A 17,433-nucleotide genomic window follows, 5' to 3' on the forward strand; every position below is an offset into this window, starting at 1 on the left:
AACCCGATCGATAAGAAGTCGAGTTGTGGGTATTATATAAAGTAAGCTAAGTACGGAGTTGCTTTGGTGGTTTGTTTATGGTTAAGGGAGGCTCCCGTAAATGATATGTTTTGGAAAAAAACACACACAATTGAGAAACCAATCAAGACTGAACGGGTAAGAAGATGGATCGAATGAATTGACGTGCCCAACAAGGGAAAAGAGGCAACGGGGTGAGTGATACAAATATGGTACAGGAAACAAGACAAGACAAAGAAACAAACGACGGTGGTCCGGACGGTCTGATTTCTCTTTCGCAAAAAAGACTGTCTCGGTAAAGCGCATGTGAAACTACCATGAGCTTCACGTAGTTGAGCCAAAGGGTCCGAGGCTTGACTTGATAGTGTTTAATGCCAAGTTTCGAGGTCCGGAAACGCTGTTCATGGAACACGTATGAGTCAAGGATGAGTCGAGTTGCCATAAAAGGACGTTGTTATTATACCGAGTACTCGACTCGAGGGAAGGATGGACAGGTATTGAAAATGCAACGGCGTCGGAATTGGACGATGATGACCGCACTATTCTGACGGGCACGGAGCTTCAACGGCTGGGCTGCCACGAATGCCACGCTGTCTGGCTTGGACAGTTTGGAGGGCTGGTAGTTGGAGGTCTTGGAGCTGCCATGACTCCCGTCCCGCCGCCAACCTCTCCAGGGGCAGCTCCTTCCGTGACGTGCGCCTGCCTGGACCGGCACGCTAAAGTTCTAGAAGGCTGGGTTTGCCTGCACCGGTGGAAGTTTCCTCGAACACCTCCCTTAGGCTTGACAGGCAAGACAGGTACCTACCTATCTCACCTAAGGCCTAGGAGATGAGCTGTAAGCGCTGGCGGCGTCACACACCTGGGACGATTGACTCACCTTGCTGTAAGACTGTGCCACACCTAGGTAGTCCACGCCCGTGCTAAAGTAAGCTGCCACTTGCGGCTTGCCTGAGGCGGCCAAAGACGGTAAGGCGGTGAATGGCCCTCACCTCAACCGGCAGAATGGTCGCGGGGAAAAAGTGCGCCCCACACACCAGAGCACCGAAACCCACAATGTCGAGGTGAAGGCAAAAATTCACGATTGACCCGACGACATCAGCCTTTTAAAGACCGACGTCCCCTGCCGCAACAACGTGCCCGTATACCAAGCCCCCGATATCGAGAACCGCATCACCTCCCGACATCAGACAATATGAGGCCCATTCTTTTGGCAGGCCACGAGCGTGCGCTCACCCAGATCAAGTACGTTTCTGCACTCCCCCAAGCGCGAAATGTCCAATTCGAGGAGGGGGGAGCGAAGCGCCCAGGGCTATCTTCTCCCTCATCCCCCAACTCCCATACCACAGGAGGGGCCATGCATGCTAACCTGATGCGCCACCTCGAATAGGTACAACTCGGACGGTGACCTGATTTTCTCGACCGCCAAGGATCAACAGATTTGCGCCTGGTACGCACACAATGGCGAGCGTCTGGGAACCTACCACGGCCACGTCGGTGCCATCTGGACTGTCGACGTCGACCCCACCAGCACCCTGATCGCTTCCGGTTCCGCCGACAACACGATGAGACTTTGGGATGTCAAGTCTGGCAAGAACCTCAAGACCTGGGAGTTCCCTACCGCTGTCAAGCGCGTCGAGTTCAACGAGGACGGCACTAAGCTGCTCGGTGTCACGGAGAAGCGCATGGGTTACCTTTCCAACATCATCGTCGTCGACATCAACCCCGACCCCGAGGCCGAGCAGAGCGATGAGCGCGTCCTGACCATCGTTTGCGACGAGAGCAAGGCCACCGTTGCTGGCTTCAGCTACCTCACCAAGTACATTATCGCCGGTCACGAGGACGGTTCCGTGTCGCAGTACGATGCTAAGGTGGGTCTGGTCAGAGGGATATCATATGGGGATTGTGAAGCTGACCATCGGCCAGAACGGTGACTTGATCTACAACGAGCCCGTTCACGAGCTTAACACGCCCATCACGGATCTCCAGTGGTCCCAGGACAGAACCTACTTCATCACCGCCTGCAAGGACAAGACGTCCAAGGTACATCCGACATGCCTGGCGATTCGCAAGACCAAATGCTGACATGATATAGCTCATCACCGCCAAGGACCTCGAGGTTCTCAAGACCTACACCGCTGATACCCCTCTTAACAGTGCCACCATTACACCCAAGAAGGACTTTGTCATCCTTGGAGGTGGTCAGGCCGCCATGGATGTCACCCGTACCTCGGCGAGACAAGGAAAGTTCGAAGCGAGATTCTACCACAAGGTCTTTGAAGACGAGGTTGGCAGAGTCCGTGGTCACTTCGGTCCTCTGGTAAGTCCCCCCTCTGAGCCCGTGATATCGTGTTATGCCGGCGACTGATTTTCTTGAAGAACACCGTCGCCGCAGACCCTACCGGAAAGGGCTACGCAAGTGGTGGTGAGGACGGTTACGTCCGTGTCCACCAGTTCGACAAGGGCTACTTCGATTTCATGTACGAGGTCGAGCGGGAACGGAAGAACAGACAGGAGAACTAAGAAAGATTTGGGGAATTTCTGGTTTGGAAAAGAAAAAATTCAAGAGCAAGGCCCCCCTTACTTTTTTCTTCGTTCGTCTTTCTTTTCGCGGCTTGCATTAGTACGGCGTTCTGGGAAATCTCTGGGGGGATGGTTAGATTTGGTTTTGTAAAAACCTAGGGCAGTCCGCGAAAACCAAAAACGAAAGTCAAAAAAGAAGCCTGGTAAGAAACGGATGATATCAAACTTTTGTCCTCTCCGCGCTTTTGGGGCGGTGGGGAGAAGCCTCGAAGATGAGATGAACCAAAACGTAATGATGAGATTTCTGACAAGTTAGTACCATCAAATGAGAGTCATGATGATGTTCAAATGTTGTTCACTTGGATGGTGTTTGTTGTCCTCTATGAATATCATGTGTCTCTGTACTTTGTGGCAGGAGACTCCAAGGTAATGGTCGATGAGGGGAGTACATGGGCACACACATTCGCACGTTGTGACTGAAGATTACATAGCTCTCTACAACTCTCCCAGCTCTCGACAACGTCCGAGATGTTCAAGAACCTACAAAGAACAAACGAACATCACCATTGTGGTTTCTGGACCACTTTCCGTCGGATACAGGCTCGAAAAAGGCAAAAATGAAAGGGACGAGACTCGAACTCGCGCGGGTTGCCCCACCAGGAAACAGATGTTAAGCTGACCTTAACCTGGCGCCATAACCAACTCGGCCACCCTTCCGATGCAGGTTCTCCGCCCGTTCTGGATTTAGGTAGCGCCGACTGCGCGCGTCTCCCAAGTTTGGTGGGGTTTGAGTGGTGGGTTTTGTGTTGCGTTCCCCTGTCGAACCCATCACCCTGTTGACGGGCTCGGCCAGGGGGCCTGTCTTCACGCGGCTTCCCTCTGACTGAGACAGGCTGATGAAGCTTGGAGGAGAATGGAAGAGAGAGACACTGCGAGTAAGTTACAACGGTTTGCGTATTTCCTTTGACTTTTTAGGTATTCGTACCTCCTTGGGTATGCAATGCGCGAAAACTAAGGTAGGCACCGAACAAACGATTCTAGAAATCACCGAAGCTCCAATGTGTAGCTGGCCTGAAGCCTCTGGCACGTTCTAAAGAATGTGGGGGGTCTTTGAGCGATGACTCTTTCCGCAAATTGGGCATGCTAGCGCCTTTGCAGTTGAGGGACTTTTTCTTTTTTTTGGGTCCATGCTGGGCAGGCAGGCAGGCACCCCGCCGGTCCGCGCGGGTGTTTGGACGACACGGGCACCACCCCATTGCTACTCGGAAGGTTGGGACGAAGCCCGAAGGGCATATTTCTGCGACCGACGGGATGTAATCCCTACTGTGGTATGTGTGTTGTGTGTTGAAACATGTTTGAATGTACGACGATATGCACATCAGAAGAACAGCCCGAACTGAGAGGGTACGCTGAAACCCTGAAACCTGAAACTTTATTCGGGGATATGTACACACAATGCGAGCAGAGCAAACGTCATTCCGAAGGGGACAGAATGGACAGAGGAAGCAAAGTGAGAGAAAATGTAAGCGACATTGAAAAATGTTTGTGTCTTTATGATTACCCCCGTGTTGATGGCAGCCGACCCTTTATCTTCCAAAAGGTCGTCGACATGAAACCGCCAACAAGTAACGGGGGAACAGATAGTATGATGAATATGTGTAGCTATGGGGTTCGTGAGACTAGCTAGCCGTCCCTTTCATTTGGCATCATCGCGAAAACAGTCCCCTAAAAACCATAACACCGCCCCATGCACCTTGGTTTAGTTAAAAACAAGAAACAAAACGGAAAACCAACGCCTCTCGTGAGCACGCAACTCTCTAAATGCTTTGCGTGCGAGTTTCTTCCCTCCCATGTGCCTGGCCCCCCCTTCGATGCTCGCTCAATCCCGTCGTCAAGACAATGATGTCCGTATAACCGTTAAACAGACAACTTCGGGAGGTAAGAGGAGCGTGTCCCCCGCCCCTCAAAGTTGAACCGCTGTCGAAAGTGAAGAAAGTCGTGGAATGCTAGTCGGGCAAATGCACTATGTGTGCCTGCTACGCTTTGGTCCGCCGCCAAACATGTTCTTGTCTAAACTGCTGAGGTCGAATATCTCTGCAAAGTTGATCTTGCGCTTCGAACCCGCGCCACGGCCGAGGTTGCTCCCTTGTCTTGATGCTGAGCGGGGCATGTTGGCGGGATGTCGTGGTCTTGCTGTGCGCGTTGCGGGGTTTGTGGTTGTTGATGATGCGTCGTGTGTCCGAGAGTCTGAGAGGTCCAGGTTTGCGAGGTTCAGGTAGGCATCTTGTTGCTGCGGTTGAGGCGGCCAGGGGTGAGATGATTGAAAGGTGAAGGAGTCTGCCGTCGGTACCGTGACTGATATCGGTTCGCGTCCTTCTTGCTCCTCTTCCTCGATGGGCTGCGGGATGCTAGGTGGCGCCGAGTCCGTTCTCAGCTGGGACGAGAGTTGTGTGCTGCTGCTCGTCCTGTTCAGTTCCGGAGAGGATGCAGTTTCCGCCTTATCCGCCTCGTCGTCGCTTTCGGCGTTCTGTGAGCCCGCATCTCTGGCGCCGTCCAGCCTCTCGGTCGCCCAGCTTCGGATCCTCCAGCCGTCGCCGTCGCCCAGCCCGATTCTCTCATTGTCGAGGAACGATAGCAGGTCGTCGAGGCAGTCTTGGTAGCCATCCATGCGGGCCTTGGATTGGGCGGCCGCAGAGGTCTTGTAGAGTTTTGTCACAGAGAGCGCGGCGGCCTTGAAGGCGTCGATGAGTTGCTCGGGGGAGTCATTTTGCGTCGGCTGCTTGGCGGCCGCGGAGGCGCCCGGGAGGGAGGTGTTCAAACTTCGCATAGAGTCCATGATGTTGTACTGTCAACGACCGAATCGCTGAAGACAATCAGTATCGAGTCAAAGGGTGGGAAAGATGAGTCCCGCACCTCTAGCGGTGAAATGTAGGTAAGTTGAGGTTGTCGGGTAAACAAATCTTGCAGTTGATGCCGGAGTGGGGTCCAAACGGGGTCCCCCAGCGAAGCCAACTGAGTGGCGATAAGGTGCGAGATGGTGGTGGTAGTGCTTGAGTGCACCTAGCTGCACTACCTGTCGAGGTTGTTCAGGCGGGCTCCCTTGGGCCGCAAAGAGTAAAAGGAGGAGATACCGAAGACTTGGTGATGGAGATAGTCAAACAGGCTGTGATGAGAAGATGCAGTTGATTGACGGCGGAAGTGAAGCACTGAGGTCAGCTCGCCTTTGCCGCAGAGCACATGACACTGGACGGCGGTACTAACCGACAGCCAACAGCAGCTTAACAGGGCCCAATTTACCTTGGATCTTAGGTGGCTTTGACGTTATCCCCTCCACCTATGGCCAGTGCGCTGGGTAGTCTTGGCCGGCTGACCCAATTGTGCCAGTCTTGGAGCGGGCGGTGGATCCTCCGACGCTTTCCCAAATTCCCATCTCCCGTCAGTACCGTGCCCCTGGCTGGCGAGCGCCCGAGACGACACGGGATGGGGGGGAAGGGTCGGAGGCTGCCTTCTTCCGGACCCGAGCCACGGGAGGCGCCAAACGTACCGGTACTCCTGCACTGATCGGGAATTGACACGGCGGAAACGCGCTAGTCCTATTTGGAAATTGTCTTCTACAGCAGAGGAATCCCACCTTTCCTCCCATCGTCTCTAAAAAACATCTACGGACCGTTCACCCTCACGCAGCAACAAAGCATTCGGCCATTTTCCTGAATGCTCCGCGACCGTTTGCATTGCGATATCACTTCGAGCATTTGAACTCTACACACCCATCTGGAGCGCGCTGTCAAATCCGTAAGAAACGCGTGTAAGTCGCGTAAAGTGATTTACAGTCGTCAAGATGGCTCCTCGATCTCGAGCTGCCGCGGTCGATACCGACGCGTCAATGTCCGACGCTGCGGATGCTCACCCCGTGGAAGAGATGGTACGTTTTTCCTGCCATGAATATTCGCGTTGATCTGCCCCCAGTGGAGCTCATGGAGCGATTCAATCTTTGGGCCCTTATGCTGACAAGCAGACAGGAGGTCGATGAGACGCCCGACTACACTGACTCAGACACCAATGCAAACACCACTGCTAGTAGTGTTGTCGGAGAGCCTCTTGGAGATGGTCGCAGGAAGCGATCCGAGGCCAACCAGCTTCGTCGCAGCATCTTTGGCAGGAAGCATGACAGACTAGGTGAATCAAAGGTATGCAAGGCGCAAACTACTCACCATTCCGAATATGGGATCATTCTTTGTATGCTGATCAATGTTCGAAAATAGGAAGAAGACAGTATTCGCCGATTCCGATACTTGTTGGGTCTTACGGACCTCTTCCGCCACTTCATCGAGACGAACCCCAACCCCAAGATTCGCGAAATCATGACCGAGATCGATCGACAAAACGCCGAAGCATCAAAAAGCAAGAAGAAGGGCGCTCGCCAAGGTGGCGCCAGCAATGAACGAGTACGCCGGACCGAAGCTGAGGAGGATGCAGAGCTGCTTCGTGACGAGAAGCACGGAGGGTCTGCCGAGACGGTTTTCCGCGACTCGCCCGCTTTTGTCCAGGGTCAAATGAGAGACTACCAGGTTGCCGGTCTCAACTGGCTTATTTCTCTCCACGAGAATGGTATCTCTGGTATTCTTGCCGACGAGATGGGTCTCGGGAAGACCCTGCAGACGATTTCCTTTTTGGGCTATCTCAGACACATCATGGACATCACCGGACCGCATATCGTCATTGTACCCAAGTCGACCCTGGATAACTGGAAGCGAGAATTCGAGAGGTGGACTCCTGGGGTTAACGTCTTGGTGCTTCAGGGTGCCAAGGACGAGCGCCAGGCTCTCATCAATGATCGCCTTGTCAACGAGGACTTTGACGTCTGCATTACTAGTTACGAAATGGTCCTTCGCGAGAAGAGTCACCTGAAGAAGTTCGCGTGGGAGTATATTATCATCGACGAGGCACATCGTATCAAGAACGAAGAATCATCCTTGGCGCAGGTCATCCGTCTTTTCAACTCCCGGAACCGACTCCTCATTACCGGTACACCCCTCCAGAACAACCTACACGAGCTGTGGGCTCTGCTCAACTTCTTGTTGCCTGACGTCTTCGGCGACTCCGAGGCCTTTGACCAGTGGTTCTCTGGCAGAGAGCAAGACCAGGACACCGTCGTTCAGCAGCTTCACCGCGTTCTCAGACCATTCTTGCTCAGACGTGTCAAGGCAGACGTGGAGAAGAGCTTGCTGCCAAAGAAGGAGGTCAACGTCTACCTCGGCATGTCGGAAATGCAGATCAAGTGGTATCAGAAGATTCTGGAGAAGGACATTGACGCTGTCAACGGCGCCAACGGCAAGCGGGAGTCGAAGACCAGACTGCTCAACATTGTGATGCAGCTGCGCAAGTGCTGCAACCACCCCTACCTTTTCGAGGGTGCTGAGCCTGGACCGCCCTACACCACCGACGAGCATCTCGTTTACAACGCTGGAAAGATGGCTGTTCTCGACAAGCTATTGGCCAGAATGCAGAAGCAGGGAAGCAGAGTTCTCATCTTCTCACAGATGAGTCGTCTCTTGGATATCCTTGAGGACTACTGTGTGTTCAGAGAGTACAAGTACTGCCGTATCGATGGTGGAACAGCCCACGAGGACCGTATCGCTGCCATTGACGAGTACAACAAGCCCGGTTCTGAAAAGTTCATCTTCCTCCTTACGACCAGAGCTGGTGGTCTAGGTATCAACCTCACCACCGCCGACATTGTTGTTCTCTACGATAGTGATTGGAACCCTCAAGCCGATTTACAGGCTATGGATCGAGCTCACCGTATCGGTCAAACCAAGCAAGTTGTGGTGTACCGCTTCGTGACGGACAATGCCATCGAAGAGAAGGTTCTGGAAAGAGCAGCGCAGAAGCTGCGTCTCGACCAGCTGGTCATTCAGCAAGGCCGGGCTCAAGTCGCAGCAAAAGCTGCAAACAACAAGGATGAGCTTCTCTCCATGATTCAGCATGGCGCTGAGAAGGTGTTCCAGAGCAAGGGCGCGACCGGCACACTTGCTTCCAAGGGCACCGAGTTGGACGACGATGACATCGACAAGATTCTTTCTTCGGGTGAAACAAGAACGAAGGAGTTGAATGCCAAGTACGAGAAGCTTGGAATCGACGACTTGCAGAACTTCACATCCGAGTCAGCCTACACCTGGAACGGTGAAGACTTCAAGACGAACAAGAAGGAAATCGGCATGAACTGGATCAACCCCGCCAAGCGTGAGCGAAAGGAACAGTCCTATTCCATGGACAAGTATTTCCGACAGGCCATGTACCCTCCCAAGGAGAAGGACACGAAGCCCAAGGCACCCAGAGCTCCGAAGCAAGTACCAGTCCACGACTATCAATTCTACCCTCCTAGATTGCGCGACCTTCAGGACCGAGAGACTGCTTTCTACCGCAAGGAGATTGGTTACAAGGTGCCGCTGTCTGACGGCGACGACGAGAACCTTGATGAGCGCGAGGCAGAGCGAGCCTTGGATCAACAGGAGATCGACGAGGCCACCGCACTCAACGAAGAGGAGCTGGAAGAGAAGCAGCGCCTGTCGCAGCAAGGCTTTGGAGAATGGAACAGACGTGACTTCCAACAGTTCATCAACGCGTCAGGCCGCTACGGCCGCAACGACTACGCAAATATTGCCGAAGATATTGACAATAAGACTGCATCCGAGGTCAAGCAGTATGCCAAGGTCTTCTGGCAGCGATACACGGAAATTGCCGACTACAACAAGTACATCAAGGTGATTGAAGACGGCGAGGAGCGTATGCGCAAGATCGAGCACCAGAGAAAGCTGCTACGCAAGAAGATGTCGCAATACCGCGTTCCTCTGCAGCAGCTTAAGATCAACTACTCGGTGTCTACTACCAACAAGAAGGTGTACACGGAGGAGGAAGATCGGTTTTTGCTAGTCCTGCTCGATAAGTACGGCATTGACTCTGCTGGACTGTACGAGAAGATGCGCGACGACATTGCGGAGAGCCCTCTGTTCCGGTTTGACTGGTTCTTCCTTAGCAGGACGCCCGTTGAGTTGAGCCGTCGCTGCACCACTCTCCTCACCACCATTGTCAAGGAGTTTGAGGATGTTCACCCAACCAAGGGTGCCAACGGCGTCAACGGCAAGCTCAAGAGAGAGGCCGAGGACGAGGAGAACGACGAGGATAGCATCCTCGGTATGGCCCCTTCGAAGAAGAAGACCAAGAACGGCGTCAAGGTGAGTGCTAGAGTGGTTGGATGAATGAACTTTGCTAACCAAACATATAGAACAAGGCTCTGGACAACGTCAAATCGGAGGTCGCAAGCAAGAACACATCCGCCGCGCCATCGAGGGCATCGAGTGTCGCCTCGAACAAGTCTGCCACCAATGCCAAGGGCAAAACCAAGGGCAAGAAGAAATAGACGCGGGCGAGTGACGCTACATGAGCAAGATTAAAATTGGTCTTAAGGTTGGGGATAATGGCTTTTCATGGCAGTGACTACGATAGATGGAGGCGTTTGGTCTGGCATAACCTGTGGTCGGTTATCTGGTAAGGAACCTCTTTGTATGACTTTCGCGATAGAGGGGACTATGCCGTCTAGTGTTAGGCATCATTAGTTCGGACAATACGAGAATAAAATGCATTCAAAAGATGGCCTCTTTTGATGATGCGGTGTATGAAGGAAACATAGGATAATACCGTACCATGTCAGCTGACTTAGCCCCGTGCTACTTTCCACCACTACATACTCGTCCCTTCAGGTCCATGACCTTTGGTTCTAGGACACAATTGAGCCTTGTTCAAATGGAAAGCTACTCGGTCGATGTTACTCGCTTCCCTACGGCCGAGTTATTCGCGTTGAGTCCCCCGATAATCCTGAAGATTATAAGGGCCATGGAATCGCTAGTCTTAGTGTATCACAAATAGATAGTTCTGTAGCACAATACCATATTTCAGTCCCCCGTGACAATCTTTATATCCCCATGGCGCCCATGCCGGCATCGAAGGCAACGACTACCGCTCATCGCTGCCAGACATCAACAAGAGCCGGAAGTCCCTTGAATACTAGGTGGGAAAATTGTATTCATTGACCTCGCCGGCGGGGAGAGCTCCTCGTACGGCGGTTAGCAGGCGCATCTAGTTTATTACAGCTTCTCCGATAGGGTGAAGATAGGGGACAGTGAGCCCTAATAGAGGTTGTCGCAATCCAAGGTCTGTTGCTGTGACGGCGAGACTGGTGACCGTGGAAGAAGCGGCAGGCAAGTTTCGATTACAGTAGGTGCTCTCTGTCTTGGGTTCCAAACATTTTGGTGCGGGTGTCGATTGGGGCGAAGTAGTCAAGGCACTTCCTTAGAATAGGCGTCTTCTCTAATGGGGTCGAGATGCGGTTTATTTAGACGGCACCGATAGCTAAATGAGCACCATAGTTGGCTGAGTGACTGATGGATTTCTTACGGGTTATCATCAGCAGTCTATCATTGTTATACGTGTGAATGTTTCGTAGCTGATGAGGATTTAAGACCTGCGACAAATACTACATCGGCCTGCTATCACAAGTTGTATGAGATTGAGGAATCATTTCTATAGTGGCAACATTGTCTTGTGAACAAAGTGAATGTATGGAACGTTGTTGCAAGCATTGTTAGTCGGGCTGGTATGATAGTCTTGTCAAGAGTTCATCATTTTGTGGTTGCTTTTACTTGAGACCACTCAGCATTATTGGGATGTAGTCTTTGATGTGCGATGCAACGTATTAATAGAATACAGAAATACAAACCAGTCTATCATGTAATCAGAATGCAATAGCAAAAATATTCTTGGCAGTTTAGTGTAAGCAACTGGCAAATGACAGAAAAAACACAAAAAGATGAGACGCGATCCGTGGGACTCGAACCCACAGCCTTCCGATTAAAAGTCGGACGCTCTGACCAAATTGAGCTAGGAAAGCGACGACTTTTGTTGAGTTTTCGAGGTGATTTGGCTCACTATGTACCCTTTGTCGAAGGTGGGGTTGCTGAATGCACCACATCGGTTTACGATCCACGCCAAGTGAGCCCCCGCCCATTTCAGCCTGGACTCTTTTCTCGCCGTTCAGCAAATATTTGAGTTATGAAGCGACTTAATGTGTATGGAGCAAACTGTGCAGATGACCTGCTGGGTTTTGATACAGATGCCCAGATGACAAACGTGCTGCACACGACGTGTATGTATCATGTAAGATACATTCAGGTGAACAATTATGCACATCAGCTCACACCCAAGTTGATGCCTGTTGATTCACTCTCAAAATATCTCTTAAATAATTATAGTTTTAGGCAGGCAATCGCAATAATTGTAGATACCAGAATATAAACAACATCGCCAGACAATAGCCGCGTCAGACTGTCAGTGGTTGGCTGGCGTAAGATGAACCTGGAACGTCATTCCTGCCCCGCAGTAGCAACAATAGCACTAGCACTGCCCCTCCATCCCGGATCGACATCCCAGCTCCAGGTCCAGGTTCCCACTCGACACTGTCGACCGCCATTGTGGTGCCTGGCTAGAAAGCTGAACCCCGACGCAACTCACGCTCCCCAAGACTCTTGATCGTTTCATCATCTTTGCTCGGAGCTTTAGGGAATTCTATTCGCGTTGCATACCAGCGTATTTGGAGTTCACACATCATGTCTGTCACCATCGAAAAGATCTTGGCTGCTTCGCCCGCTACTCAGCGTGGCCAGCCGACACAGCTCTCCACAGACAACAAAGGAGAGCGTATTGCTTACGCTGTTAGTCCCAACTGCACCTCTCGACGAACAATGCCTTAGCTAACAATGCATTCTCACAGGCCGGCAAATCCATCTTCCTCCGATCCATCGATAACCCTTCCGTCTGCAAGCAATATACCGGCCACACAGCGGCGACGAGCGTCGCCCGGTTCTCTCCCAGCGGCTTCTACGTCGCCAGTGGAGATGTGTCTGGATCCGTGAGAGTCTGGGACGCCGTCGAGGCCGAGAACACAAAGGGTACGGCATAATACCTGCACAACACAGTCAGCTGTCTTTCGGTCGGTACTGACTACATTACCAGGCGAATACCACATCATCTCGGGGCGCATTAACGATATTGGCTGGGACGGCGACTCCCAGCGCATCATCGCCGTGGGTGACGGCAAAGAGCGCTTCGGCCACTGCATCACGGCCGACAGCGGCAACTCTGTCGGAGAGATTAGCGGCCACTCCAAGGTCGTCAACTCAGTCGCGGTGCGGCAACAGCGCCCACTGCGGGCAGCAACCGTCTCTGATGACAGCTCCCTGTGCTTCCTGCACGGTGCGCCTTTCAAGTTCAACTCGAAGAACGCCAACGCCCACAAGGGTTTCGTCTTTGGAACTGCATTCTCGCCCGATGGCAGCCAGCTCGTAACGGTCGGTGCCGACAGGCGCATTCAGCTCTACGACGGAAAGACGGGCGAGCCTACAAAGTCGATCGGCGAGGGAGAACACACTGGCAGCATCTTTGCCGTTTCATGGTCTCAGGATGGCACCAAGTTTGTCACAGCAAGCGCCGACCAGTCTGTCAAGCTCTGGGATGTGGAGTCAGGCAAGGCTACGCAGACGTGGAAGTTTGGAGACGGCGTCAGCATCGGCGACCAGCAAGTCGGCGTTGTCTTCCCCCATGGCAGAACCGACGGCCTGATTATAAGCTTGAACTTGAACGGCGACTTGATCTACCTCAACGAGGGCAGCGATAAGCCTAGCAAGATTGTTCAGGGCCACAACAAGAGCATCACGGCATTGGGCTCGTCGTCTGATGGCAAGGGGCAGACGCTCTGGAGCGGCAGCTTCGACGGGCGAGTTTGCCAGTGGGATGTTGCGACTGGTACTGGCTCAGTGGTTGACGGACAAGCGCACACAAATCAAGTCACTCAGTTCAGCGCCGAGGCGGGACAGACGTACAGTGTTGGATGGGACGACCACCTGAGGATAGTAGACGAGTCAGCCAACACGTTCGCGGGCGAGGCCCTCAAGCTTGCTGCGCAGCCCAAGGGTGTAGCGGCCACGGATGGAAAGGTGTACGTGGCCACCATTGAGGGTGTCGATGTCTACCAAAAGGGTCAGCTTCTCTCCGAGAACCGCCTTGGATTCACTCCTGGCGCTGTGGCTGCCTTCGGTTCGACGGTGGCTGTGGGATCGGGCAACTCTGTCAAGATCTACACTGCGGACGGGTCAGGCAAGCTCTCCGAGATAAAGTCGGTTGACAAGTCGACGGCTCTTATTTCTTGCCTGTCATTCTCCAAGGATGGTCAGTTCCTCGCCGCAGGTAACCAGATCGGCAAGATCGTCGCCTACAAGACTGCCGACTGGGAAGTTGCGACGGACCGTTGGTCTGCGCACACGGCAAGGGTTACGTGCATCAGCTGGAACGATGCGGCAACGCACGCCGTCTCTGGAGCTCTGGATACCAATGTTTGCGTGTGGAGTCTGGCCAAGCCTGGTAGCCGAGTCAAGGCTCTCAACGCTCACAAGGATGGTGTCAACGGTGTTGCGTGGGTTGAGGGTGGCAGCAAGATTGCGAGTGCCGGAGGCGATGCCGCGATCAAGGTTTGGACCGTAGCTGGGCTGCAATAGCTGGTCTTGGCCGACAGTTTTGTAGATGTTCTCAATAGGTGATGGATGAATAAATGAAAAGCGACATGATGTTATCTCGACGATGAACGTCGTTCGACTTTGGGTATCTCTTGTCTAAGGGGGAAGCTTATTGCTACAGTGTTCATGCTATGCACCCCACTTCGACCGTCCTCTCTCCTACAACCTCATAGAGTATTCGTCATAGTACTCTCCTCAATCTTCTCCAACCATGATTCCTCTGGGAATTTGAAAGGCTTCCAGTTTTGATAAGACTCCTAGCCCATCGTCATCTGCGCCACCTCCTCCCGCTGAACCTCCTTTCCAGCACCGCCGCCGCCGCCGCCACTCGCTTTAGTTGTCTCCGGCGCAGCAGCAGCATGACCAGGTTCATCAGCGTAGCGATTCATAAGCGCGCCGCTGACCTGCCAGACATCCACGTTCACCGGAGCCGCTCCCGTTGTCGCGACAGGATGAGGCCGGTACTGCTGCTCAGTCTTATCGAGCTGCAGGGCCAGCTGCTCCAGGGCCCACGCGATGTCGCCGAGGCGGCCCCAGATCCCGTAACCCTGGCGCTGGATCTCTTCGGCGAGCTCGACCTGGTGGTTGTCCTTTAGGGTTGGGTTGGGGACCACTACGAGGGGGACGCTGACGCGCATTCCGTCGAGGATGGTTCCCGTGCCTGGAAATATCTCGAGTCAGCTTACACATGCACACACATATGTTTTTGTATAGGCGGATACATATACTTGAGAGCATCGAGTCACAACGCGAAGGATGATCCCTAGCTTACCTGCATGACAGATGACCACACCAGCCTCCCGCACACCTGCCTGCGCTCTACATTTGACCATCTCGGTGGTCAGGTCATCGACAAAGTCAAAGGCGGTGATTTCGATTCCCGGGTATTGATCCAGAAGCGGAGGTAGCATCTGGCGGGAGAATTCTGCGTAGTCCTTGCCACATTGGAGCGTGAGGTGTGTGTAGCGATTCGAGGTGACATGGTCCAGGAAGGCGGCGGAGAGGACTTCAGTAAGGAGCTGGGTGAAGCGGGCTGTTGCGCCTACTGTTACGAGACAGTGGCGCTCGAGGGGCGTGGCTGGTTTTGCGGCCATGATGTGGTTGCGGCGCACCGTTGTGCTGAGCGCGAATGAGAGACGCGGTCTTTTGTGGTCGAGGTTTGATTGTTTATGAAGAGACGTCCGAGTGAGTGGATGGCGATTTGAGGTTGTGTTGAAGCTCTCACGGAAAGTCACTTCTACAGGCACGGGCACCAAAAGGCACCTTCCACTGCCTTGGGTGACGTTCGGCCGCTGTGGGACAGCCGATTGGTCGTAGGACGGGCTAGCAGATCGGGTGTTGTAGCGGCCGCTGGCCTCTATGAAGGCGGGATCTACGCCCTGGCCAGGAAGCTAGGGCCGTCCTTGGCTACCCGTCTAGCTGGGAACCCTTAATCTGTTCCAAAACCAGCCCAGCTTGCTTCGTTTGAGGTCCAGGGCATTTTCAACTTCACACGTTCTTTTACAATGGTTTATATTCATCTATGGGGTATCTATTTGACTGCCATCTTACTCTCTAGCCTCCTGCTTCGATTCTACCTTCGTGTACTGATTGGCTGTCTTCTGAAATCTCCAAAATGGCTCGACACCCATCTCTTGGAATCTCTTCTTCTCGTACACTTTCGTTACCCCCCAGCTGCTCACAAACATGACCACTACGATTCCAATTATGCATACGCCGGCGATGAGTGGCGCAAGAATCGAAAAGACTGTAAAGCCATAGCTCACACTTTGGAACGCGCTGTCACCAACGAGTCTGTCCGTGGCTAAGCCGACCTGCATCGCTGTCAAGACGATGACAACATAACCGAGCATCGCCGCCAGCGTTGCAAAGTTGTCCCGGATCAAGTCTTCGTACACGGCGTGAGAGACTACCTTGGAATACCCCCGGAGCAAGTATCCCAGGCGGACGCGGTAAATCTTGTTCAGTCGACTGAGACGAAGCTCGCCGTACCAGTACCGCGGGTTGACGGACGCATAACAATGGTTCTGCGCGATCTGGGCCGATATTGCCTTCCACTGGTACCAGTTCATCCGATCCGGGAGCAGGCCTCTTTCGACGGCTATGCGGAAGTCGCTCTCATACGCGATGAGGGCTGTGTAAGTGAAGAGGAAACCGAGCGCGCAGGAGACAAGCTGCTGCTTCCGTGGATCAGACTGATCGCCCGAGGCTTCGACTAAGTTGGCGGCCCAGAAGTCTGGGCTCAGCAGCCACCGTGGTATCGGCTTGACGAAAATTCGGTTCTTGGCCCAGACGAGATGCAGTTCGGGGTTCTCTGTGATGTGGATCTCGCGCGATATCGTCTGGTAATGCAGAGGCCGAGGCGGCATTGGACGGCCGCAGATCCAGAGAAGATCCTGGACATCGTTGAGTCGTCGGACAAGCAGCTCTTGTTCCAGAAACTCAATGTCGTCGGCTTGCGGCACAGTGATGTGATCGTGCTTGGTTCGGCTCGTTGCCGGTAGCAGATCGCTCCAGTCTCTTGGCTCCTGCACTGTCACTGCGGGATTGACAGCGTCATCGAGAACCCGGACAGTAAAGGGCACAGACGACTTGTCCATGGTGCGACTCGAGAAGCTTGACATGTGGACGGCGAATCTTGCTTTGTGCTGGTCTTCGGCGTTGTCTGGTCCCATAACTTTCGGTCCCGACGCTCTTCTCCGATCTTGGCGAGAGATATCACGGTCCTCCGAGGCGCAGTCTATCAGATCGTCGCTATCGGGAAGCGGGATGTTGGTGACAGACCGTTCTTGCTTGCAGAAACGCCCGCAATGGAAACGACTCCAACGGTGGTAAAAGCCCGACCGAAAATAGCCAACGACGTGATTAAAAACCTTTCCAACAAGCCCGATTTGGCTGGTAAAAAGAGTAGGCAACGATATACCAAGGGTTCCAACAGTGGCGGTCCCCTGTCATTTTAAGATGAATTGATTGCCTAGAGCCTTCCCGCCTGCAGCAAGCAAACCGTGTTGAGATTCCGAATACAGACGAACCCGAACTCGCTACTGCAGCGTGAGACGAGTTGCTTACTTGTGGGACAGCGCTACAAAATTAGAGGTGGCTTTGGTTCAGCTGAAAGACACTATTGGCGCAGTCGGACGATCGTTGGCATCGCAGGATTACAATGCATGGGGGTGGCTGACACCGCTAAGGTCGTTTCGGGCCGCCCAGTTGCAGGGAAGGGGGCTTATTAGCATTTTGGACCCCCAAGTGGCAGCCCTGTCAGGCTATG

At 53.3% G+C, this 17,433-nt stretch overlaps 5 protein-coding genes across 5 annotated transcripts; 3 read left to right on the top strand and 2 right to left on the bottom strand.

The window, feature by feature from the left end:
* Positions 1 to 1,210: 1,210 nt before the first annotated feature.
* CCOS01_08770 (eukaryotic translation initiation factor 3 subunit I) lies at positions 1,211 to 2,538 on the top strand (the record flags this gene model as incomplete). The annotated part of the gene is made up of 5 exons (XM_060456931.1): positions 1,211 to 1,260; positions 1,406 to 1,886; positions 1,942 to 2,058; positions 2,111 to 2,335; positions 2,395 to 2,538. The coding sequence occupies 5 exons, from the start codon at positions 1,211 to 1,213 to the stop codon at positions 2,536 to 2,538; spliced, it is 1,017 nt and encodes a 338-aa protein (XP_060313205.1).
* Positions 2,539 to 4,561: 2,023 nt separating this feature from the next.
* CCOS01_08771 (uncharacterized protein) lies at positions 4,562 to 5,374 on the bottom strand (the record flags this gene model as incomplete). The annotated part of the gene is made up of 1 exon (XM_060456932.1): positions 4,562 to 5,374. The coding sequence occupies one exon, from the start codon at positions 5,372 to 5,374 to the stop codon at positions 4,562 to 4,564; it is 813 nt and encodes a 270-aa protein (XP_060313206.1).
* A 1,002-nt stretch (positions 5,375 to 6,376) lies between these two features.
* On the top strand, positions 6,377 to 9,958 carry CCOS01_08772 (SNF2 family domain-containing protein; the record flags this gene model as incomplete). Its single annotated transcript, XM_060456933.1, has 4 exons — positions 6,377 to 6,460; positions 6,558 to 6,725; positions 6,801 to 9,773; positions 9,824 to 9,958. 4 exons carry the CDS (start codon positions 6,377 to 6,379, stop codon positions 9,956 to 9,958), a joined length of 3,360 nt encoding a protein of 1,119 aa, XP_060313207.1.
* Positions 9,959 to 12,200: 2,242 nt separating this feature from the next.
* Positions 12,201 to 14,144, top strand: CCOS01_08773 (WD domain-containing protein; the record flags this gene model as incomplete). Its single annotated transcript, XM_060456934.1, has 3 exons — positions 12,201 to 12,305; positions 12,365 to 12,542; positions 12,607 to 14,144. The coding sequence occupies 3 exons, from the start codon at positions 12,201 to 12,203 to the stop codon at positions 14,142 to 14,144; spliced, it is 1,821 nt and encodes a 606-aa protein (XP_060313208.1).
* Positions 14,145 to 14,419: 275 nt separating this feature from the next.
* CCOS01_08774 (uncharacterized protein) lies at positions 14,420 to 16,837 on the bottom strand (the record flags this gene model as incomplete). Its single annotated transcript, XM_060456935.1, has 4 exons — positions 14,420 to 14,823; positions 14,935 to 15,305; positions 15,426 to 15,553; positions 15,740 to 16,837. 4 exons carry the CDS (start codon positions 16,835 to 16,837, stop codon positions 14,420 to 14,422), a joined length of 2,001 nt encoding a protein of 666 aa, XP_060313209.1.
* Between the last annotated feature and the right edge of the window lie 596 nt (positions 16,838 to 17,433).

This window comes from Colletotrichum costaricense (assembly GCF_030867565.1).
Source record: "Colletotrichum costaricense strain IMI 309622 chromosome Unknown Scaffold_8.1, whole genome shotgun sequence".
NCBI lineage: Eukaryota > Fungi > Ascomycota > Sordariomycetes > Glomerellales > Glomerellaceae > Colletotrichum > Colletotrichum costaricense.